Genomic DNA, 27819 nt, shown 5'->3' on the forward strand with positions numbered 1-27819 from the left:
ATCAGTCATCACTACCACCTTCCGCCCCTGGTTTTCATCCCTGCCTGCTGGTTTGCATATAATAATTTTCTAGTCATATTTAGTTGGTCTTTATGACTTTGTCAGAGCTTCATTAGTGGTTGACAAAACATCATCTGTCAATTTTAAAATGATATAATATATATAATATATGAGCTTCCTCTCCATGACTCCATCAGTTCAGATTAAAAAATAAAGCCATTATGAACCCGAGTCTACTACAACAGCAGTCCACTGAGGGGTTTACTTCCAAAGAAAACCCTTGTAAGTTGCAATCTTCCCGTTACAGGGGGGTTGTGCCACAGCATAACGGCCGGTGGGGAGCTCAGATTTATGAGTGCCACCGCCGTATCTGGCTCGGCACCTTCGCTGATGAGCTCGAAGCAGCCTGTGTTTACGACATAGCTGCACTGCGCTTCCGTGGTGATGATGCCGCCACCAATTTCAAGCAACTATGTAAATCTGATCCTGACTGTGCTGCTGAACTGTCATTTCTAACGACAAACACGAAGGCTGAGATTGTCCATATGCTGCGCAACCACACATACAATGAAGAACTTAAAATAAGCCGGCGGAAGCACCTACTAGGCAAAGACTTCCATTTGAGGAAAGCAAGTAATAATAGATGTGTGTTTGAATTTTTGTTCAACAAGATGGTGACACCGAGTGATATAGGGAAGCTCAATAGGCTAGTGATCCCAAAGCAACACGCTGAGAAACACTTTCCAATTAGGAAAGATAGCAAAATATCAATCAATTTTCAAGATGAAAAAGGGAAGGTTTGGAGGTTTACATACTGTTACTGGAATAGTAGCCAGAGCTATGTGATGACAAAAGGATGGAGGTTGTTTGTAAGAGAGAAAGGGGTGAGAGAGGGGGATATGGTTAGCTTTTGGAGCTCATTGGATGGAACAGGTTTCAAGCAGTATTTGATCGAATTCTTCCATCGACCAAGTCATGTACATAGCTTTGTGCCACCATCTATTGAAGAACGTAACCATACTCAGGTAACTATGAGGCTCTTTGGGGTGGAGATTTGTAAAGCAGAAGCTAACCGGCCTCTAGAATTAGATGAAAAATTTGGAAATGGAAAAAGAGAAAGGGAGTCGGAGTTGCTTCCACCAGAAATTTGTATAAAAAGAAATAACTGCATGCATAGCTAAGAGCACAATATATATATATATATATATATATATATATTACTTGATAAATGTTGTTTTCTTCGGATACTCTTTCTAGATTTATTAGAAATCAGTTACTCTTTTTGTTTTCGTATGTGTAACTTTAATAATTTCTATATATATATAGATAAAAAACTTCCTTTAATTTTATTTGTGCAGATTCCATTTCTAGTGTCTTAATTGTTCAAAGTGTTAGATAATATTGGATATAAATAGATGTCATATCGATCCATGTAGCTGAAATTTTTGTTAGAAATATTTCTTATTCATACAAAATTTGGTATATTTCCCATAACGGTCTATTTAGTGCGAAAATGACAGATTTTTGCATTATTAAATAAGAGGAACTCCTAAAATTATCACAGTTTTAAATCATCAATATATATTAGACATGCATTTGCGCTCAGTTTTTAACGCAACATAATAAGCATGACTATATATATTTCACTTTCTCGTCTAAAAATATAATTTTGTTTGATCATTGATGAGAACAATGTTTTGTGTCATTAGTGTGATGACTGAGATCGATGTATTTTATTTGTCGAGAGCTTAATTCATTAGTATACAGAACATTTTAGATTAAATTTGGATATAAAATATTATCGCAAATTTGCATAGCTCATCCATCAGTAATGATCCAAATATATATATAGCAGCCTAATATATATAATTGGAGATCGAATTGATTGAATAATTGCATTATTCGTTTTATTGATAGAAATCACAAGTTCTACAGTACGTATACATGGGATCAACATTTTTAGATTTACAAATGCTAAGGTAACCGTTTTGAGAGAGTGATTGATTTGCCCAAGGGCTTCCACTCAGACTGAATTTTTTTTTTCCCCACGTGGACAGTAAAAATCAGTTCAAACTTTTTGTATTCTTGTTCCTATTCTCATTCCATCAGTTCCGCCGAACAGGGCCTAAAGGAAAATTGTACTATGGTTCCCACTAATTATATGGTCTCCTTTTCCAGTTGACACACTCATCTTGCATTAACTTTCATAAGTATAAATACTAAAATATAATAAATTAATCCTTGCAAAATAAAATATTAATACTTGCATGCATAATGATATGACCATCCTTTTTCAGACCTCAATGGTCCCGCGTCAACCTTAATCAAATGAAGTAGTGGGGACCCCGCATCGACCTTCCCCGTTCTTGTGTTAAAATTTTTCTAACAAAAATTGTTGACAACATAGGTATAAATACTTTGTAATACTTGATATTAATATTTTCAGATGTCAACCAATGTCATATGTAAAAAAAATACTTGCAAGTATAGGTATAAATATTTTGTGACGACGAGCCCAAAAGTATGTCATTATGTATCTCATTTGAAAGAGAAAATTGCATAGGAAACGTTCGTGGTTTTAGATTCATAAAATTCCTGATAGGTCGTTAAAAATGTCGACGAGATTAAATGAATAAAAAAAGCCCACCTCTCAAAATATGTATGGTCCCCTCATGTAGTTTGAGATTTGGTTAGAGAGAAAATTATTTATGTAAAAATTATTCATTATAAGATATAAATATTTTTGTTCTTAGGTATAAATACTTCCGTGCATGGAGATTCATATTTTAGAAAAAAAAATAAACCAGTAAAAGGTTGACGTGATAATTAATTTACCGAGAAAAGAAAGCATACCTAAAAATTATCTACTGTTACAATTATGGTGATAAGATAAGAATTTATTATCCTAAATTAATGTTCAAATTTTCTTTTGAGTTGTTGCAATCAAATTCGAGTTCACTTTTTTACGTGGGCTGCACTGTAACAAAAAAAACAGTGGGCCGATATATCTTTGGAAGAGAACATCGTAAATCCACTGCATCATGTCAAGCAAATTCTATAAAGCTGATATTCCTAATTTTACCACAATTCAAAATGTTGGCATCAAGAATGCTGTGGACTAGAATTCTTCAAATCACTGTTTCATCTTTTGTAGAATCTATTTAATTTTATTTATTTAATGATTTATAGACTTAATTATTTTAAATTTTCTAAAATAGTTTGCTTCTCTTACTAAATAATAGTAGTGTTTCCAGGATAAATAATGCAAATGATAAAATGAACTAGAATTTAAAAACTTTTTATTTATCTTCTAAATAAGGGTGAATTTCATGTATAAGCCAAAAAAAAAAAAAAAAAAAAAATCCAAAATTACATATTTCTCCCTCTAAAATTAATGATATCATATTTACCCTTCGAAATTTACAAAAACTCACAAATTTACCCTTTTTGTGTTTTCTATTAGTACTCATTTTAATGTTACAAAATACACATTTTACCCTATACTAAAAGTTATAAATATACATATAGAGTGTAATCTGGTGTCACTAAAAAAGAGTGTAAGTGGATCCCTCCTCATATATATATATATATATATATAAGAAAAAAAAAATCTTTTCATTAGTTGGTTCCAAGGACAAATAGTGTGTTTCTCTACCAGTGACACATATGCAGTGACATATAGACATATTTGTATGTGTATCACAAGTAAGAAAATGAACTATTGTCCTCACCAATCAATTTGGATACTAAATATTTTTCTTAAACACACTACATTTTTTTTAAGAAGGGTAAAATGGATAATTATTAAATCTAAAATTGAGTTTAAATAGTCACAATAAATTAATTGGATAAATTTTTGAGTTTTTAAAATTTAGATGGATACACATGATATTCTAAATTTTACAGGAGAAATATGTAATTTCAATACTTTTTGAAGGATATCATGAAATTTCTCCTTTAATTTAATATACTTCAAAAAATTTACCTTAAAATTTGTTTTTTGATCAGATGGATGTATAAATTGACCATAAATCTGAAGGAAGCATTTTTGTCACTCAAACGAAGACCGCTGACTTTGAGATTTGCCAGGGACAAAATGAGTGGGGACCACCGGGTGACAGGATGAGGATGATGATACTTTAGAAAGCGGACCGCTGGTTTGGACTTTGGATTGGTTTGTTTGACACGTAGCTAGGAATTAATAAAAGACTAAAAGAGGAATAGAAAATAGAATCCAAATATGATTCAAATTCAGTCTGTAATATTTATCCATATTACACATTGGTGTGCTATGATACTGACTCATAATAATTATTATGCTAAAGTTAGATTTTTTTTGTCTTATTCTTACATGCCATTCTGACTGGTACTGGCCAGTATAGTGGCAAATGAATTATTCACATTCAATTTTGGGAAGTCAAAAATTTGTAATTTGAGAATAATTCGGATATAATTCGCAAATGATTCAGAATTATCCGGGACATATATCTTAGTCTTGCAAGAGAACAAACAAAACAAAATACAAAATACAAAAAATATTTTGGAAAAAATTAGGAAAAAAATCACAAATAATTTATAAAATTCGGAAAAAATTCATAAAATTCACAAATTATTTGGGTTTAATTCGGTCAAAGTTCGATCAACCGAATAATTTAGTATTCGATTCGACATCACTAAAAAAAATGAATTATTCGGATATAATTCAGATATAATTTGCGCGGCCATTTTTATTAATATCCCTAAAAAAAAACTTAATTTTAAAAATGCCCCTGTGTGCAACTTTTTTTTAAATATGCCCTGACCGCCTGGACTTCGGGCGGCCCAAAAACCCTGTGAGGCGCCAGCCCCTGGGGCGCCCCATAAGGCAAGTGAGGCGCCAGCCCCCAGGGCGCCCCATGGTGTTTTTTTTTATTTTTTTTTATTTTTTATATATAGATCTTAGTATTTTGATTTGAAGAATTTTGTGAAGAAAAACAGATTAATCTGGACCGCACATCTTAATGGGTAATTTGATTAATCTGGACCGTCGGTTAAAGGATTTTCATGCAATTGACTTCTCTGAAAATAAAATTCTCCGGGATAAACAGAGCTTCGTAGCCTCAGACACCGCTCGCAGGGGGCTGCCGCCCCCCTGCCACCCCCCGCATACATACACATACACACATACACATACACACACATACACATACATATACATATACATATACATATACATACACACACACACACACACACATACTCATACACTTTTGTTGTAGTCCATACTACAATTATAATTTGACATATATATATACACATACACACATACACACCTACATACACATACACATACACTTTTGCTTTAGTCCAAAAAAAAATAAGAAGTTAAATCAATTATGCACAATTCATTGAAGAAATATATTTTTTAACTGAATATTGAAAAAAGAGTGAGTCTATGGTACTATGCACATACACTGTTTTTACTATTTTTTAGATTTATTGAAAATCACTGTTTTTGGATGGTCCAGAATTTTCAGATCAAGTGATTTTCTAAATATCTAAAAAAATAGTAAAAAAATTTAAAAAAAAGGTAAAATTTGGTCTCCAAACACATATTAATATGGAGAACAAGATGAACGGTTTGGATCGACTGTTAGGATTTGAAAACTCGAATATAGAGCCGTAGCACGGTAACAACCCGTGATATGCATAGTACCATAGACTCACTCTTGAAAAAATGTACCACTGATTCAGTGAACCAGATATAATTTTTACAATTAACAAGAGCCAACAACCATTATATTATTTTTGTTGTTTTTATTTATAATAATGCAGAGCACATATGGATAGGATCGATGACGTGTCATGCGGATAAGGACGAATCTGAAAAGACCCGAATGCCCTCGGCCCTGAATACAAATAATATTCGTATAATTATTCTGAACAATTATATTTCTGAACAATTATATTATGAAAAGACCCGAATGCCCTCAGCCCAGTGATGCTATAGCTCGTATAGAGATACGAGGGACAATAATACTTTTGGTAAACCATCACTACCTCAGCTAAGCCATGTATACCGAAGAGCTACCGTTATAACTGCATTTTACCGACAGCGTTTGATAACAATCACACATATACATTTCTTAGTAGGAAAGATGAATACCTCATACTGTAGAACTTGACACTGAATGAAAACATAAATGACACGAACACAATTCTATTTAATGTTTCATTCAAGGTCTGTTAAATACCATGTTCCTAGAACATGTATCTATGTGATTAAAATGACATCTCGTGTCAGGTGGTTTGTAAAACTTAATCATCTTTTAATCCACATACTAACCTTATCGCGGTAATTAGTTTTCCTGCTAATTACTTTGTTCAGTGACTTTTTAAGAGTATATATCATCTATATTATGGAGTTTCACAATTTCAGTCATGAACTCGAAATGATCCATAAATTCAATAATACTCAAGGCAACAAAATGATATTAATCATCCAATTCATGAACAAAGCTTTATGATAAATTATCGTATTATTGACTTCTAGATTATTACACTAACAATAGCTCGTATAAAATACGAGGGACAAATAGTATTCTTGGTAAACTATCACTTCCTTAGCTAAGCTATACATATGAAAAAGCTACCGTTATGACTGCTTTTTACGGACAGCGCTAGATAACAATCACACATATATATTTCTCAGTGGGAACGATAAATACCTCATACTTTAGAACCTGACACTGAATGAAAACATAAATGACACCTGAATTTCACCATTTATTCAAAATTAATTAGAATAAGGCAAGAAACCAGCTGCCCTGAAAAAGCAATTTGAGTCTTTGAACATTCAACATTTTTTTTGGGAAAAAGGCAAATAGCCTAGTTGCATTACCAGTAAAGTAGTACAGCTCTTACAACAAATTCAATGAAACTTAAACCCAAGAAAACTAGGTACTGAAACACATCTGGCTGAGAACATATGCAGCAGCAAGGTTTCTTATTTTATTTTATTTTTTATCATTTGGCTGAGCAAATACGCACTCAATCTCTAATCCCTCAAACTTATTTTATTTTTATGTATATGTATATGTATGTGTGTATGTATATATTATAAAAACCATAATAAATGCCAAGTTCTTAATGTTATGTATGTGGGCCTGATTCTAGGAGTATGCGGGGGGTGGCAGGGGGGCGGCAGCCCCCTGCGAGCGGTGTCTGAGGCTACGAAGCACCGCTCTGTTTATTCCGGAGAATTTTATTTTCAAAGTAGTCAATTGCATGAAAATCCTTTAACCGACGGTCCAGATTAGTCAAATTACCCATGAAGATGTGCGGTCCAGATTAATCCGTTTTTCTTCACAAAATTCTTCAAATCAAAATACTAAGATCTATATAAATAAAAAAAATAAAAAATAAAAAAACACCATGGGGCGCCCTAAGGGCTGGCGCCTCACTTGCCTTATGGGGCGCCCCAGGGGCAGGCGTCTCACAGGGTTTTTGGGCCGCCCGAAGTCCAGGCGGTCAGGGCATATTTAATAAAAAGTTGCACACAGGGGCATTTTTAAAATTAATTTTTTTTTTAGGGATATTAATAAAAATGGCCGTAATTTGCGAATATCTTGAATATACCGGTCAGTGAGAAATTCTGTTAATTAAAGATTACTTTGAGAGGCCATATCCTCTGACTGCAATGGAGTACACGTGCAGCAAAGTCTTTGAGCCTTTCAGCGTCCTCGATATATGGGGCCCAGAACAATTAACAGAAAGTAGTTCGTTTATAAATTATAATCGCATACAGCGTGCAACTTAGTTGCAGAGGAACTCAGTGCACATTTAATTTCCAACGTATTTAAACAGTTGGGATTTTCCATAAAGTCACGCAGGCCCCGTTCGGCTAGGGCCTCCTTAAGCCTCCTTAAGGCTAAAGGAGCCTCCTTTAGCTTCCTTAGCCACTTAATTTTGCCGAACACCGGTTCCTTAGCGCGGATTAAGACAACCTCCTTTAGCCTCCTTTTGCCCGGATCTTAATCCCCTGCCCGTTCCTTAAGGCACCTCCCCCCCTTCCTTTAACTTCCTTTAGCTATCTTAATCATTCGCCCTTTCCTTTAGCTTACCGAACAACCCCTTCTTAGCATGGATTATTATTTAATCCACCATGTGTTGCCGAACGGGGCCGCAAAGTTTTAGATATCTCAGAGGATACGAATTGACCCGCTGCCCGCTGGGGACCCCTGTTATGATGTTATCCGATTCCCAGCATGATTAATTTGACCATAGATGCAAGTCATGCAACCATTCCTACCTCTACTCAAATACTTTTGTTTTTGACCACTGAATCAAATATGCTACTCTTTTTTCAACACCAGGAGCGGATCACTTGTGATTTCACAATTTTAATTATATACATAGAAATTTAATTAAATTTTGTTTTTTTAATTCTTATATAATCTAACTACCCTCAATAAATAACAAATATTTCATTGTAACATAGTGGTTAAAGCTCTATTTTGTAGTTAAGAGGTCTTAGGTTCAAATTCCACTCATTACAATTGTGCATTTTAATTTTTAACTACTCCTATTAAAATTTTCTAGTTCTGCCACTGAACAACACCCTACTACTATTTTAGAGAGAAAAAGAGAGAACAAAACGAAATATAATAATGAGAGAGAGAAAAGAAAAAGATAATCACCATGATGTTTCTTTCCAATAAAAGATTACCCCCTTTAACATTTATCAATTTTTGAAACATCTTAACCATCAAATTTTTTTATTTTGAAACATCTTATAATGCAAATTTGACTAAAATATAATCACATTTGCATATTATATAATGCATATCTACTTATTGCATAATGTCTACTTGCATATTATAAACATTTGTCCCGTAATTCTATCAAGTCAAAACTCTTTTTGAAGCAGCTAACAGTTGTTTTCCAAATTTTAGAATTCAACTTTTCAAAATGCACATGAGAGAATTATAAAATACATATATAAAAGTTGTGCAATGCATGCCTTTTTGTTTTAATTCTCCACACAAACTAGCATTTGGTCTAGTGGCAAAGGCACACAGTATCTATATGGAAGGTTATGGGTTTGAAACCCAGATGGAGGAAATCATTTGTTGTATTACAAATGTATTAAATAGTTAGGTGACTCAACCTCCACATTCAAAAAAAGAAAAAAAAAATTGTGTGAATCATTTCAAAAAAATATTTTAATTATGATGTATAATGCCTACTTTGATTATTGCATCATGATTCATGAACAATTGTTTATAATTGATACGGATTTGAAGAATGATTTCAGTTAGTCAGTGATGTAAGATCTCTCTAGGATTGTATTTAATAGTGCCAAATAAAAAATATATATATATAGAGAGAGAGAGAGATGGGCTATGGTGCATTGCAATGCATGAACCCTCTTATGCATTGCACTATTAATCATGGATTTAAAGTCCAAACGACCAATCTGAACCGTTCATCTTGTTCTTCATATTAATATGTGCTTGGGGACCAAATTTTACATTTTTTGGAATTTTTTTTACTATTTATTAAGCAATTTTGAAAGTCGCTGATCTGATGGTCCAGAAAATTTTACTGTTTTTTTACTGTTCACAGCAAAACAGCAATTTTCAAAAATGCTTAATAAATAGTAAAACAATTCCAAAAAATGTAAAATTTGGTCTCCAAACACATTTCAATATGGATTAAACATCTAACGGTTCGGATCGGTCGTTTGGACTTTAAATCCGTGATTATAGTGCAATGCATAAGGGGGTTCATGCATTGCAATGCACCATAGCCCATCTCTCTCTCTCTCTCTCTATATATATATATAGACACACAAACACACACACACACACACACACACACATTAAAATGTGTTTGAAGACCAAATTTTGCATATTTTAAAATTTATTTACTATTTTTTTAAATAGGTAGAAACTCATTGTTTTTAAAGATCCAGAATATTGTGAATTAATGAATTTTCTACCTACTTAAAAAAATAGTAAAAAAAAAATGTAAACGTTGTTCTCCAAGTACGTTTTAATATAAATATTATGTTGAACGGTTCAGATCATCTGTTTGGACTTTAAAAATGAAAAAACGAGTTATAAGCCCATGGTATTGAATTTCTTATATAAAAGTATTAGTCGAACTCTACATACATACCTACATACATAATTTAACTTTTTGTATATTTTTAATTCAATCTTCTTACATCGATCTATACAATTGACACAAAATGATAAATTACAAATAATAATGTGTTATTTTTATTTGTACAGTGCCCTTTATATTAATGAAATTGTTGGTGAATTACCTCACTAACCGTAAAAAAAAGTAATGTGTTATTTTAGAAGAAAAAAAAAAAATTTAAAAATATTCAAGTGGGATGCAAGGCAAGGGTTCTTGCGTGGAGAAACCAAACCCTTAAAAAAGATGCCTAATTACGCATGCAACTGCGCCATTATCTGACGACAAGGAATACGTACCTCGAATGGATATGGACACCACACTAATAAGTAATAATCCATCGAAGATCGTTCCTAAAATGGCGATGCTAGCTACTAGACCACAGAAACAGAAACAGTACTGGTATCCACTTCAAAAAAACAAAAAACAAAAAACAAAAGCTGCTAGCCTATGGACATCCACTTCAAAAAAAGAAAAAAAAGAAAAAAAAAGCTACTAGACCACAGAAACAGTACTGGTACATACATTGCACCTACTTTTGTCATGTTGGCCCACCCCTTGTCAACTTGCATAACACATTCATCGAACCTAAGCCTGCCAACTGGCTCATACAGTCATACTCATGCAGCTGCTTAGTATTATTTTATCATAAATTCGTAGGATTCTCTTTTGAACTTATCTTCTTCATCCAATAGAGAGCGAGTTGGACATATCTCTGTCAAATTGTTTTCAAGGATAGAATTGTTTAGAAAACAAATTAACTTTACTGGCGTCATGCATCTCGTATTAATGATGTCACAAATTGGGGTCATTCCCAACTTGGCCGACATGTTGCAATAATGAAAGCAAATCCGCTGGTTTCGGCCGACATGTTGCAAAATTATTAATTAATTAGATACGTATAAAGTGCTTGTCGGAAATGCCCGCTAAACAAATGTTTGGGTTAAGTATAACCATTTTAAATGAAGTTGTAAGTAGGGGTGTCAATGGTACCTTTTTAGCTGTTTATCCGATCCGTATCGTATTCGATAAGGCGGGTATGGATAAGATTTTTTTTTAAATAATAATTATTAAATAACTTAAAATTTTTTTTTTTTTTTTCAAAAGTAGATACAACTTTTCATAAATTAAATGTCTTAGAAGGATCACAATATTTTCTAGATTACATAGAAGTGACTTTTGAACCAAGATCAATAACTCAGAATCTAACCATTTTTATTTTTTTCTAATAATACATAAATAAATATATTAGTTTTTCTTACAGCCGCGAAAAATCCGACCTGAAAAATATTGATCTGGGTTATTTGTTGCAGTCTTTCTCATAAATCAAATTATATTGTATTCCATCTATTTTTAAAGAAATATATTCAACATTTCTAATATTTTAATACAAAAAACAAAAAATATTCTGTTTTAAAAAATATATATATATATAACTTTCCAACCGGATATGTTGTTTTAAAAAAAAAAAAAATAACTTTCCGGTGAATGGTTAACCGGATATATTGTTTTGAGTCCGGAAATTTATCACAAATCTAGTTATTGGATAACCGGATTGGACATTTTTCGAATTTCATTCAAACAGTGGGTAGATTCCGTAATTTTATATTTTTTTTGAGTATTTATAAAATTTTTGGATTTCTCAAGGTTTAAAAATACAATTGCACTGCTATAACTAGTTATAGCGCTAAAAATATCTAATAGACTATATTTTTTAAGATCAAAAACACTATAATGCTGTCATAATTAACTATTTAAAAAGCTGAAATATTATATTTTAAACCGATAACAAATTGGAACTATATGTGAATTAAACTAGTATGGAAGCAGAGGTCAATATTAGACTATGATGACAAAGACATTATTTCGAAATTCCACACTATTAACTATTTTTATTTTTGCTTGTTATTTATGAAAGGGGGAATTTCATACATCCCCTCAAAAACTTCAATATTACCTATTTTCTCCCTCAAAAAATTGTAATAACATATTTACCCTTCAAAAGATTAGAAACTCACATATTTCCCAAAATTACTAAACCAGTAAAATTTAATACTTAAAATTAAATAAACAATAATAATTAATGAAATATGACTAATATGCCCTCCCTTCTTTCTCCTCTCTCTCTCTCTGCTTCTCCAAAACTTGGCGCCAAAATTCTCAATATTCATGCAGCCAAATCTCCTCAAATGCTCCCCAAAATATTCATGCCGCCAAATCTCCTCAATTAATACTTAGCTGATTCCCCAAAAAATTAAACGTGAGATTTGCCAAGATGCATGCTCCAAAAAAAACAAACCTTTCTAAAACCACCTGATGCATAATTTTTGTATGCTTTGCGAAAATTAATCAAACCATCTCAATCCATAGTTTATGTTGCAAATGAAACATATTGAGCTAAATATGGCTAGTTTTCTTTTCAAGTTGTACCAGTAAACAATACACAACTAGCATACAACACAACAATTTCTTTTCAACATATATAAGTCAAAACAACCAGTTTTTTATAAACTATATTTTAGTAGATTTCATATAACCACAATCAAAATCAGTAGACATCACAACTATTAAACAATCAAACATTATCAACTCATGACATCACACGGCTTTGACTTCTTATTCTGACATGCTTGTGAATTCTTTCCTTGTTCCCTAATTAAAAAAAATATATTGTCGGAAATGCCCGCTAAACAAAATCTCGGTTAAGTATAAGCATTTTAAATGAAGTTGTAAATCGTACATAAATTAAGTTGGATAATTCACCTAATTTTATTAAAAAAGATGGGATTGATTTTTCTTATTTGTTAATTAGAAACTATTGTAAAATTATGTATATTTCTCAAGGTTTTAATTAGTGATTACCGCATTATCGCGCAAAGGTTAAAAATTACTATTGCACTGCTATAACTAATTATAGCACCGAAAATATGTAATAGATTATATTTTTTAAGATCCAAAAATACTATAATTATGTTATAATTAACTATTTAGAACACTGAAATATTCTATTTTAAACCGATAATGAATGTTGATGATCACTGGCACCCATGCATGCAGAAGTTAAAAATCCTAACACCATTCCATTAACCGCAAGCTGAGACATGTATTGACTCGAACTTAAAATTGTTCTATAAAATTTTATCTTGGTTGCTAAATTCACTATTTTAAAATTCGGCTGTATATATGAACCGCATATGTGTCTGCACTCTGCATATACCTATGCAATTGGCAGCGCTTAGAACATCATGCAGTTCTTTTTATGTTGTTTTTAATATGCATCTGTATATGCGTTATGCAGACCCAACTCAAAATTATAGTTGCTTCTTATATAATCTATTTTGTTGTTTAGAATATATTTACATTTATAATTATTGCATAAAAAATTTGTTACATAAATTGATGTGAAAATAAATTTAAATGCACACATGAATATATATATGAATTCTTATTTCATAATCCGTATATATTAGTCCATATTAAAATTTGCATATGCGGTTTTTTAATGCAGTCGCAGACCGCATATGTAATAGACAATGGCTTTCCACATGCATGATGAAAGCCGTATTTAAAAACATTGGCTAAATTAATACTGTGTTACAGGCCAGAATGGTCATAAAATGCTTTGTCTACTGGCTGTTCTTTAAATAACAATATTATATAGAAAGGAGCAAATGTACAATAATAATCAAAATATTGAATACTTAACAGCCGAAGCACCAAAAATCATTACAAACTTTTTTCATATATATTGCAATTCGTGGGCTAGCTTGCATGCTGTACAAAAGACGAGATTGAGAATCATGATTGCTTATCTCCTGTCAAACAATAGAAATATTTGTCAGAAAAAAAAGTATGTTTCTTTATATAATATTTAGTTTGGTTATAAATTATAAAACATAATTAGAACTATATATGACATATTTACTTCTACTAAAATACATAATACAATCATTATTCTTGATTTCTTAAATACTCCCAAATTACCTTACCATCAATCGTTTCTTGTATTCATGAGGATAAAAAGGGGGGGGGGGGGGGGGGGGGGGGGGGGGCGCGAATTGGATGTGGAGAGGATATACAAAAATAGAAATTAAAGGGAAATAATCTATTTGGAACACTTCAATGCTGCTAGCCAGTATATTCCATTAATGGAACATATATCTTACACTGTAATGGAACATTGAAGTAGTTTTGATAAGAGAATAAGATATAACCTTCTATGTGATGCAACCGATATAATTTGTCCTTTAATACTTGCCAGAGCTCTCCTCTTTTTCACCGATGGGGACTTTGTCTTAATTTTGGTGCAATCCAACGGTGTCCCCGTGCTTGCCTCAGCAGCCTTGCTGGTCTCGCTACTTATGACTGCCATGTCTGGTTGAATTGAGAAGAAGAAGGAATCGAGAAAAAATTGGGAATCTGGGAGGCAAGAGAAGGTTACTTGGGACTTATAAAAATGCGTTTTTTATTATCTCCGTTCATTGAAACCGGAGACGTCCATTCTTTCTGGGAGGACAAGGATATAGACGTATAGTGCAATCCCTTGCCCAGAGTAAAAAATGGACAGAACAAAAAAACATGGGAAATGGAGATAGGATGAAGGTATTAAATAATATTCCCTTTTGTGCCGGGGTTTCAAAATGTTCTCGTTTCCCTCCCTCCCGCGCCTTTTGTTTGCGTTAATATTAATTGACTTTGGATTATTTTCTCGGAGCTGCTCTTGATATTAATTCTTACCATCTTTAAAGTTTGATTGCTTTGCTGTTGTCATTTATAATTCACAAAACAATTAGAGAGTGTTCAGCAGACGGAGTGGAATAAGAATGAGACAGACCCTTAAGGTGCGCACATAGACCACAGACACAGTATACATTGTAACTTGGCAGGTGTGTGAGTGTATCTAGACCTTCTAATTCATGTTACGAAATGTTCCAGATTACTTGCACAAATTAAAAACGACAAATAAAATTATAGAACATAGATTCGCTACAAAATGACTAAATCTTTTGGTTTTATGATTACAGTATCCAGTGAGCTTAATGCAACCAATTCTGCCCTAATCTAGTTTTTAGCAACTTGTGGGTTCACCGGGCCAAAAAGCCCACTAAAACACAAGTACATGGAAATCATAGTCTACTTTTCAGACTAGGGGTGGCAACGAACCGAACCGAACCGAACCGAACTTACCTTAGGTTTGAGTTTGGTTTGAATTAATTTCGAACCGAACCTGGTTTGATTCGTTTCGAACCGAATCCATTTCGAACTGAACCCATTTCGAACTACACATTTTTCGAATCGAACCCGAATCGAATCACGAACTAAATTATTTTTTAGCAGTCCTAGTTATACCGATAGTTTATACATTAATTTTTTCTCGCGGGACAATTCACATGGCTTTCTTTTACCGGTATGAACTATGAAATGAGTGTTTTTAAATTGAAAAATTGTTCATGAAAAAAATACATCAGAGACGACTTTTCTGGTATGAACTATGAGAGACGACCGAAGAGAGATGAGAGACAGTCATCTAGGCTGGAGAGAGGAGTGATAGCCAGAGAGACAGCCAGTCGCCGAGAGCGTCACCTAGATTTTAGAGCTAGAGGGAGAATGAGTTAGGGAGAGGTGGAGAGAGAACTAGGTTATTGAGATTTGAGAGCGAAGGAGTGTCGGCTAAGTTAAATTATGACTCTCTATCTTGGATTTTAATTTCATCAGGTAAATGGACGGCCGATGTTATTATGAGATTCGAACCATAAAAATGATCAAACCCATTTTGATCGAATCAGGCGAGGTTTGGGTTTGGTTTGAATTAATTCCGAACCAAACCTGGTTCGGTTCGTTTCAATTCGAACCCATTTCGAATCGAATTAAACTCGAATCAAACCTGAATCAAACCCGAATCGAATCACGAATCTCGAATTTTTTTGCCAGCCCTATTTCAGACAGTCATGAAATATATTCAAATAACGCAAAAATTAAGAGAAATTTATGGTTTTACTACGAGCAAAGTATTAGTTATTTTCCATATTCTCTCTTTTTTCTGTCTATAAAAAAAAATTATATTTGGTAACTCGAAGATTACTTGAGGATGAAATTAGTCTAATTTAATGAAAGAATAGTCATAACTACATTTATATTTTTTTCCAGACAGCCAAGGCTATATTTACAAGTGGAATAAGTAGGATAAAGAAGAAAGCTCCATAATCTTATTCCTTGTATGGTACGAGAAAGGAGGAGATAAAAAGAGAAAAAGAGTTCTGTAAAGTCTTTGTTACTCAGTACTTTATATATGGTATGATACGATTCGTATCGTATCTTTGTATCAATACTTGTATTTGTATTGCCAGTTGAAAATTATTGTATTTTTGGATATTTATCGTATCCGATACAATATCTGTCCCCGTATTCATGCAACATAGCTAAAGTTTATCTTTTATGATTCTTGTTTATTGAACCATAAGCTTTACACTCTATGCGCATTGTATCTAGTCATCTAGAGCACCTATCACTCTATGTGATAATGATTTACTGTTGATGCATAACTCTATACAGAAAAGCAAGCACAAAATTTCAACTGTAAAAAAGTCGAAAACAGTTGAAAACACGGTGACAAACGATTTATTGGGATATCTCATATTTTGCATAATTTATTGTAAAATCTCAACCGTTCAAATATGTTATATATACACGAATCTCAAAACTCAAATAATACCGCCTCTGCGCTATCTCGAATAGGCACCGGACACGGATCCGGATCCCCTAAGGCTGTGCTCCAGACAGAGGGAAGCAGAGGGAAAGAACGACAGCAGAGGTGAAAACTCTCAAAATCTGATCAGTTTAGACTAACTTCACCTGCTCCAGAAGAAGAGAATCGGAGAGGGAGCGAAGGGGAACGAGAGGGAGCGCGCACTGTTCAGAGGGGAGAGACAAGACAGATTTGGACGAAATCTGTCACCCCCGATTTGGGGTGTAGGTTTTACTGTTCCAAAGGTAGCCTCCCTTGTTGTCCCCTCCCCTTCCTTTTCGTTAATGAAGATTTCCCCTCTAATATTGAAGCACAGCCTAAAGTAACTCAAGTTTTGAGTTTAGATTCGGATTGTCCGATTTGAATCCAGAACAATCCAGTCTATGATGGAGCGCACAGAGTCTCTTTAATTTGACAGCTCGATTCGAATCTGACAGTCCATATCTAAACTAAGAAATTAGGTTATTTTAGGAGATCCGAACTCGAAAGGAGGCACAAATTCATAACATAAAAAAGAACGTAATATTTCTTTTTAAATTCGGACCACCCTATTGGAATCTGCACGAATATTCAAGGCCCGTGGAATGATCCTAATTCTGATTGAACAGTTCGTTCTAACTTGAAATATTCTTTTACCCTAGAGGATCTAAGTTCAACTTTTGCGTGACTGACGTGTACGGTGCCTATTCGGGATAGTGCAGGGCCAATACTTTTTGTGCTTTGAGATTCCTGCATAACGTTTTTGAACGGTTGCGATTTTTCAGGAAAACACTAAATGTTTGAGATATCTCAGAGAATGCGAATTCCTTGTCCACGCCACCCGGCCCGTAACTCGTCAGTTCCCCCAATTCTTCCATTTCTGCTTAAGCCCAAACGTGAAAAGAGAAAACGAGAGAGATTCGGTCCGATTGAAATTAAGGCCCAATTAGAGAAGGAGGAGAATAGAAAAATATTACATAAAATGTTAGCCCAATTCGAGTTAACCGTCCAGCCCAGGAACAAACTTTTAGTTGACAAATGATTTTTGAGGGATTGTTTGATCAATTCTAGAATATTTAATGAACTTCCAATTGAACTAATCTTACAGAAAACTATGTAGTTGAACAGTTATTTTTTATTTTATTATGCATAGATTTTAAGTTGTGTTTCAATTTCCAAAACAATGGTTAAAATAAAATAATTAACTTTTGTGTTAGGTGTAAGTCATAGGGGTGAAAATGGTATGCACAATATCCGATCCGTATTTGATCCATATTCGAAAAGTTAGTTATAGATATTTGAATATCTGTGTAGATAAGAATATTGATATGGTTTTACATTTCAATTATCCATATGTGAATAGTAGATATATACCATATATTTTAATATGAAAAAAAGCTCGAAATTTGCAACCGGGACTTGGCCTTTTCTTTTCTGTACACAATCACAATAGTAATTTAACAAACGGGAGTAGGGCTGCTCATGAGCCGAGCTGAGTCCAAGTTGAGTCTGAGTCACTAATCCAGTTCCGAGTCAAAAACTATGATTTGGAATCAACTCGCGAGCAACTCAAGTCGAAGCGAGTCGACTTGTTACTCATAATGTAGTACATAGTGAGACAGTCTAATTTAATTCTAACAAAAAAAATAATACATAGTTTACCAAAATAATACACAATTAAAAGCAATACATAATGAGATAATGACCAACACATAATTAAATAATACATAATATGAAAAGGTGAGGCGGACACAAAGTTGGGAGTGGGGAATTGGGGATTAGCTTTAGTCGCTTCTCTGATTTTTTTTTTAAGTTTTAAGCGGCAATCTGAAAAGAAGGTATAAGGTTTAATGGGCTCAAAAATTGAAAATATATGAATTAGGATTTGGTGTGATGAGTCTAACCGAGTTGATTCCGAACCGAATTGGAGGTAACTTGGAATCGACTCATAAATCAACCGAGTCAGTAAACTCGAGTCAATTTTGACTCGAGTCAGTTTTAACTCGAGTTATAGTGAGTTGAATCCGAACTGAGTTTCTAGTCATGAGCTTTTTGTGCACCCCTAATCGGGAGCAACTTCCGCATTTTAAAAGATTTTTGTTCACTCGAAATAGATTACGACATTATTACCAACTTATTATTCATTTAAACATAACATTTATTTCTCGTTAAATGAAGAAAAATTCCCATCTAATAAATTTGAACCTGACCACATGTCAGAAAAGATAGCATACAACAAATGTTAGAAGAATGAACAAATTTATATATCATCAAATTTGCATACATCAAACTTGAGTTTATAACCATAATTGTGAGATATCTGAGAAAGGAACGATTGAAGAAAACATCAAGAATAAATTAGTTCAAAATTACTGTTCCAGATTAATTTTTCATAATTGGAAAAACCATTTAGATCATTTCAAGCAATAGTAGGAGATGCGGTTCGTTGCTTCCTATAATCCCTTTAGAACAGCCTCAAAATATCATATATTTTCCTTCAAAAAAACAATTATAAGCATTAATTATTTGATGATCAGATAAAAGAAAGAAGACATAAAAGAAAATAATGTAGTTAAAAAAAATATTATAACAGGGAATAAAGCAAAAACCTGACTGCTGAAAAATTACAGTGCTGTGTGCAATTCATGCACCCTATTATCCACCTGTTTTTAACTCTGTCAAAGAGAGCTATATATATATCAAATAAGAGGAAATTTCAATGCAAAATGCAAGAATAAGCCAGCAACAATGCTGTACAGCACCTTAACATAACACTGACAAGAAAAAAAAACTCACTGCTGTTTAACGTGTATGTATCTTATATAGGTAGCATAATCAGAACTATATATTCAGGTTTTAGAATATATATCATCAAATCACATAAGGATGCAAGTTTCAACACCAAAATTATATATTCTGAAAAACTCTCTTTAATGCTGACAAAGGTAGCAGCAGAACAGTCCGGACATACTATTTAAGACTCTGAACAAGGGGTCAAGCAGCAAATTTTGACAGTCTGCAAGAGCTTTATTAAGGGATGATATTTGATCAATGATTTTATCAGTCTGCTGAGATTGGATACCACTTTTTGCCTTTTTAATTGAATATTTTGATTTTAGAATTTAAAAAAATTAATGATTGTCAGATAATAATATGTGCCGTGAGCTTATTTAACGGCTGCAAACTGGTATGTATATTAATGATTGATATCGATGTGTTATTTGTTTACATTAGGTGTTTATTACAAGAGAAATTTAAAAGTTTCATGGCGTTACGTACAACTACAAGAGAAATATATGTTTCTTGCAAATAGATTATAATAGAAAAATAAAGAAGAAAAAGGAAAATCCTGTATTGCGAGATATTGTCTCTATATATAGACATCTATGACCTATAAATTAGATTAAGTTCTACCCGATAATCATTATAGTCTAGCCTGTTCTGATTTGCCTGACACACAGGTGTCTGGTGGCACATGTAACACATACAGCAATTTGTGGTCCTCGTTAATTAACAGCATTATAATGATCAGGATCTAGCTTCGTAACTAAAGGTTATATATATGTATTTTGGTACATTCAATTCATGTACGGTACAATTTGCATTGATACATGTACTTGAGTACTGTGCATTGGACAAGGCCTTGCTTCATGTTTGAGGTAACTTAATTAGGTGATATAAATTCAACTTTTGTTCGAGGCGTTGCTTCATGTGCCCCTATAATTTAATTACTCGAGTGTGCTTCACAAATTTAATTACCTGGTTCAACTAACTTGGACATTTCAAAGAACATATTCTGATCAGCATGTGATACTTGCTTAGACGTTGCTTGTGAGAAGGGGCAAATCTCCATTCAATTCTGCTGTGAAAGAAAATATAAGTCAAAACTAATTAATGCAAATGTACCTGTGAAGTCCTCAAAAAAAAAAAAAAAAAGTTGAATGTTTTTAGCTTTTTTTTTCAAGGTTGTCGGCATCAACAGATGTATTGATAAGAAAAATAGTTATTTACATGGTATATTAATTACATCATCCTATTTATGAAATAAACCCTCTATCAATATATGTACAATAGCTCCTCGTGTGGTCCTTTTCTTGTTAGCCACCACGTAGGTATCCACGATTGTTTCCCCATTAATTTGGTGTAGGTCAGGTTAAGACTTGTGAAAAAGCCCCTCCAGGTATCCACGATTGTTTTCAGCCTTTCAACACTCACATTTTACAATTAAAAAAGTTGAATATAAAAGTTGAACGTGCCTTAAACAAGTTTTAGCATAGTTGAGAATATTCAGAATCTCATTTCAAAAAAAAATTAATGTATACTAGAGCCAATTTGATAATTTAGCGTACATTCAATTTTTACTGTACACATAATTTAAATGTGTGGAAATATAAAAGTTGAATATATTAAGTATTGCTACATAATTCAAATGTGTAGTAATGAATTTGGCAATAGATAAGAGTTATTTTTCAAAAATAATATATTTTTTGATATTTAAAGAAGGAAAAATTGTACAAAACAATATACTACATGTAAGGTACAACAATTTTAAGAATAATTCAATTTTCAACATTTTTTTACAAAGTAGAAATATAATATATTTTTGTACGTTTTTATTGTCAAAATGAAGAAAATAAAATAAAACGGGACGAAAATTCATCCATTGTAAAAAAAAATTATATATTTATTCTTCATTACTTACATAGAATATGCATCAAGTGTGGTTTAATTTAAAATTTGTTTGACCTTAACTAATTTCATCGATTAAACAATTCAAGGGTCATAGCCAGCTAAATTATGAACTGATTAAATATGTTATACGTCATATCTAATTAAATTAGTAAATTATGAAGCATATATTTATAATTGAAATTTAAGTTTGAACAACAACTTTTAATTATATATTAAAAAGTATATCATATAAATTGAATGTATGTTACAATTATTATATTATTAGATTAATTAATTTACCGTCCAAGACAGTATAATCTCATGAAAAAAAATGTAAATTATGGTAATATGCCATTTTATTGTCTCCTGGTGTTAGGGGTGCAAACGGAGTGGATAGTGGTAAAATCATATTTATATCTCTTTTTTTATTTTTCGAATACGAATACGGATACAGAGTGGATATCAAATATATTAGACGGTTACAGATTTGGATCAGATTAGATATTTATTAAAATAATATAAAATAATATTAAAATAATATTAAAATTAATAATATTTATCTAATTATAATGGTGAATAACATAAATATTTCATAATATATATTAAAATATATGGTATATATCTACGGATAATTGAAGCGTATGTAAAACTATATTAGTATGATCCTTATCCACACAGATATTCGGATATCGAATATCTACATCTAAATTTTAAATTTTCAAATACTGATCGAATATTATCCATACCGTTTTCACTAGGAGCGGAACTCAACTTTGAGTATGGGGGGCTAATCGACTAAACATCATATACTCAAAATTAAAATATAATAATCAAAATCAAAATCTATAAAATACAAAATAATATGATAGTTGGAGGCGTTTACCTGGATCTCTCTCATATTTAATTGATTTAGTAGAACTTTGCGAAGGTTGCTCTTGAACAATATTCATCACATTTGAAGTTGGTTCAGGAATATGATTATCATGACTTAGAATCTCTGCTGGAGTATGAGAGCTTGAGTTGCTTTCTTTCACCTTGAAATAAGATTCTAAGGTCTTTCTCTTAGACATAATTTTACCTGCGTAAAAATTATACACAAAAAATAAATAATCTCTTCTATAATTCCATACACTCGTCATTTTTTATATAATTTAAATTTTTATGCAAAAAAATAAAAAAATAACAGACATTGTGAATAGAAAAAAATTTTTGAATGTAAAATACTAAAAATTAATTTTCAACCAATAATTATAATTATTTTTTTATCTTTTCCACAAAAGAAGGGAAAAGAAGTGAGAAATAAAGTAATTAAAGAATAAATGAATTTAATATGTTATACATAAGAAATTGTAATAAAGCACGCATCTTGTTCTTAACTAGTTGGACAAAAGCTTGAGATTGACTCTTCTAGTTATAATTTTTTTAAAAATTAAGCATAGAGACTTCGAAATATATAGAAAACCCGTCAATGAAAACACTAATTTTATCTTTCTTCTTTTGAAAATTTCTAACTTTAGAAATTAATTTGCTACTTTCGAAATATATAGAATGATTATTAATGAAGCGCAATAAAATTGTTCTTATTTTGTATTTTTTTCAAATATGAGAAACTAATTTGTTGCTCTCTATTTTTACAACTTTCTTTTTTGGCTCTTTTGCAATAATTTTTTTTTTCGGTAAATGTGTATGTTGTCTTTTTTCTATTTTATTTTGTAACTTTCTATATTATAATATTAAACAACTTTTTAAGTTTTTAAATGAGATATTTTAAGTCAATCCGGATCACTTGAAACCATACAAAAATAAATGAAAGTTGATGTTACTTTTATATACGAGTCCTCTAAATTTTCTGTATCGTCACAGAGCTGAGGCATGAAAAATATAATTTTTAGTAAATTTTCTAATTATTTCTTAATTTTTTTTTAAAATTATTGGATTTTACTTGGCCACCTTTTATCACTACCAATCCGCCCCTGGTTTTGACCCCTGCTGCCTGGTTTGCATATAATAATGTTGGAGGTTTTTTTTTTGGCGTTCTTCACAAGTGGTTGACAAAACATCAGCAGTCAATTTTAACATGATATAATATAATATATGAGCTTCCTCTCCATGACTCCATCAGTTCAGATTAAAAAATAAAGCCATTATGAACCCGAATCTACTACAACAGCAGTCCACTGAGGGGTTTACTTCCAAAGAAAACCCTTGTAAGTTGCAATCTTCCCGTTACAGGGGGGTTGTGCCACAGCATAACGGCCGGTGGGGAGCTCAGATTTATGAGTGCCACCGCCGTATCTGGCTCGGCACCTTCTCTGATGAGCTCGAAGCAGCCCGTGTTTACGACATAGCTGCACTGCGCTTCCGTGGTGATGATGCCGCCACCAATTTCAAGCAACTACGTAAATCTGATCCTGACCATGCTGCCGAACTGTCATTTCTAATGACACACACCAAGGCTGAGATTGTCCGTATGCTTCGCAACCACACATACAATGAAGAACTTAAAATAAGCCGGCGGAAGCACCTACTAGGCAAGGACTTCCATTTGAGGAATCCAAGTAATAATAGATGCGTGTTTGAATTTTTGTTCAACAAGATGGTGACACCAAGTGATGTAGGCAAGCTCAATAGACTAGTGATCCCAAAGCAACACGCTGAGAAACACTTTCCAATTAGGAAAGATGGCAAAATAAAAATATCAATCAATTTTCAAGATGAAAAAGGGAAGGTTTGGAGGTTTACATACTGTTACTGGAATAGTAGCCAGAGCTATGTGATGACAAAAGGATGGAGGTTGTTTGTAAGAGAGAAAGGGGTGAAAGAGGGGGATATGGTTAGCTTTTGGAGCTCATTGGATGGAGCAGGTTTCAAGCAGTATTTGATCGAATTCTTCCATCGACCAAGTCATGTAGATAGCTTTGTGCCACCATCTATTGAAGAACGTAACCATAACCATAATCAGGTAACTATTAGGCTCTTTGGGGTGGATATTTGCAAAGCAGAAGCTAACCGGACTCTAGAATTAGATGAGAAATTTGGAAATGGAAAAAGAGAAAGGGAGTCGGAGTTGCTTCCACCAGAAATTTGTATCAAAAGAAATAACTGCATGCATAGCGAAGAGCACAATATATATATAATTACTTGATAAATGTTGTTTTCTTCATTTCAAATCGTACTATAGTTTAATAATTGTATATATTAGTATGTCTAATATCCTTTATTTATAGATTATTGTCTCCAAAAAAAAACAAAAAAAAATGTAATGCTAGCTGTTTGATCATTAATTCGTACAAATCATGCGTTGTGTCATTGATGAGAACAATGTTTTGTGTCATTAGTGTGATGACTGAGATGTATTTTATTTGTTGAGAGTTTCATTTCTTGTGCTCTAGCTGCTGGCTTGTTATAATTAGTATACAGGACATTTTAGATTAATTTTAGATATAAAATATTATCGCAAATTTGCATAGCTCATCCATCAGTAATGATCCAAATATATATATAGCAGCCTAATATATATAATTGGAGATCGAATTGATTGAATAATATTGCATTTTTCGTTTTATTGATAGAAATCATAAGTTCTACAGTACGTATACATGAGATCAATATTTTTAGATTTACAAATGCTAAGGTAACCGTTTTGAGAGAGTGATTGATTCGGCTAAAGAGCCGTTAAGAAATAACCCAGAAATGGAAAAGCTCAGAAAGAAAGAAAGAAAAAAAAAAATATAGAGGTGCAATTTGCAAAGAATAGTACGGTATGCTCAAATTAAGATCTCCAACTCTTACAGGGGCGCTTATGTATCTCCAACACACTCCCTCAAATTTGGATCATACACGTCAATTGATTCTAACTTACATATAATCCTTTGTAAGTTCAATGTGTCCAATGCCTTTGTAAAGATGTTGGCTAATTGTTCTATGCCACGCACATAAGGTGTTTTATTTTTTTTCTCACGTAGTGACATCAACTTCAATATGTTTATTTCTTTCGTAGAACACTGAATTAGATACTATGTGTCGAGCTAATTTTTTGTCACAATGCATTTTCACCAGTGGCTTAATGTGTTGAATTCTCATATATTGTAATAGTTGTTTGAACCATCTAAGTTCACTTTACAGTTGCTGTTATAGCTTTATATTTAGCTTTCATTCTTAATTTAGTTACATGACAGTTTGTTTCTTGCTTTTCTATGCTATGATATTATTCTCTTCAACAAATATGCAATAGCTGGTGATATCTTCTATCATAACTCCCGACCCAATCCGCATCCGAATAACTCCCAATAATTAAATCATTATTTTTCTTAAACAATAAACCTTAACCAGGTGAACCCTTAAGATATCGAATTAAGGATGCAAATAGAATTCATATGACATGTAAGTTAAACATGCATAAAATTCTTATCGCACTAACCGTAAACAAAATGTTGGATCTAATAACAGTAATATAAATTAGCTTGTCTATAAGTCTTTGGAATTATCCAACATCTTCTAAGGATTATCCCTCTTCAAGGCGTATTGTTTTTTTTTTAACTTCCATTAATGTATTAATAGGTTTGGCACCTAATTTTTCTTTATCCTTTAATAACTCTATGGTACATTTTATTTGTGAGAAAAATAATTCTTTTATTGAATAAGCTAATTCATTGCCAAAAAATTATTTAAGTTCACTTAAGTATTTTATGTCAAATTTATTTTTTAAATGGCACTTAATCAATCCAAAATTAAGTTTCATTATTTTAGATAATTATTAAATCATCAACATATACTAAAATAATCGTGGTTGTAGTTTTGGCAATTTTACAAACATAGATGAGTCGACCAAACTTTTGAAAAAAACAAACTCTGATAATGCATGAACTTTTGGAACAACCTTCTAATTAGTCAGTTTTCAAGGCAAATGATTCGATTCTCTCCTTGTGATGTATATATAGTCGCATTTAAGCACATGATTGTATGTGTGTCGCAAGTAAGAACATAATTTATTGCCCTTACAACTAGATAATTAGAAGGTTGAATATTTATCTTAAACATATTACATATTTTTTTAATAAAAAATATAATGGGCACTTCATATATTTTAAAAAATTAATAGAAAATGGTAATTAATTAGGTAAATTTGTGAGATTTTGAAATTAAGAAGAGTAAATATGATTTAATGAATTTTAGAGGAAAATATGTAATTTAAGTTTGCTTTGAAGAATTTTTATGAGACGTTCCCATTGACCATGATCCCCTTGTTCATTTTATGGATAATAGTAGTAACCAGTAAAAGCTTAACATGATAATTAATTTACCGAGAAAAGAAAGAATACCAAAAAATTATCTACTGTTACAAATATGGTGATAAGATAAGAATTTATTATCCTAAATTAATGTTCAAATTTTCTTCTGACTTATCGTTGCAATCAAATTCGAGTTCACTTTTTTTTTTTTACGTGGGCTATACTGTAACAAAAAGAACAGTGGGCCGAAATATCTTTAGAAGAGACCATCGTAAATCCATTGCATCATGTGAAGCAAATTCTAAAATGGTGATACTCCTAATTTTACGACGTCTCAATTTTCTACTATAAAAAAAATTCTACGACAATTCAGAATGTTGGCTACAAGAATGCGGTGGACTAGAATTCTTGAAAGAGTAAAGATGTTGTCTCCCTTGAATCTGTCCTCCTAACAATCTTTCTTTTTTGTTCCCTCACGTGGTCAAAATTCACCCTCTTCAATCTTCTCTTAAAAAAAAAAAAAAAAATCAACACAACTCAAAACCCACTCTGTTCTTCTCCTCTACTGCTCGCCACCAGCTACCCACGCCGATGGTTGTGATGGCGGTTGAGATCCGACGAGGGGAGCGTGGTGCACCGTCGAGATCCGGCGAGTAGAGCATGGTGCACCGTCGAGATCCGGCGAGGAGAGCGTGGTGCACCATCGAGATTCGAGGAGAGAGTGGTGCACAGTCAAGATCCGGCAAGGAGAGAGTGGTGCACCGTCGAGATTCGGCGGGGAGAGCGTGGTGCATCATTTGAGGGGATCCATGCTAGCTTAGCGAAGGTTGTCACAGTGGAACATATGAATATTTTATTAGTTAGATATGAATACTTTATTTGTTAGATATGCATACTTTATGTTAGATATGAATACTTCTTGGAAGAGGTGGGGTGAGAGAGATGAATCTGACTTTTGAATGTTGAATTGTATAAATTATTTCGAACATGTATGAATACTTCGTAATC

The 27819-nt window shown here is 32.6% G+C and overlaps 1 protein-coding gene across 1 annotated transcript; it reads left to right on the forward strand.

The window, feature by feature from the left end:
- The first annotated feature begins 206 nt into the window (after window positions 1-206).
- Window positions 207-24725, forward strand: LOC144571417 (AP2/ERF and B3 domain-containing protein Os01g0693400-like). Its single transcript, XM_078320702.1, has 2 exons — window positions 207-1025; window positions 24543-24725. Exons 1-2 carry the CDS (start codon window positions 222-224, stop codon window positions 24723-24725), a joined length of 987 nt encoding a protein of 328 aa, XP_078176828.1. The 5' UTR covers window positions 207-221.
- Window positions 24726-27819: the final 3094 nt, after the last annotated feature.

Source organism: Carex rostrata, chromosome 19, assembly GCF_964058835.1.
Source record: "Carex rostrata chromosome 19, lpCarRost1.2, whole genome shotgun sequence".
Classification (NCBI taxonomy): Eukaryota; Viridiplantae; Streptophyta; class Magnoliopsida; order Poales; family Cyperaceae; genus Carex; species Carex rostrata.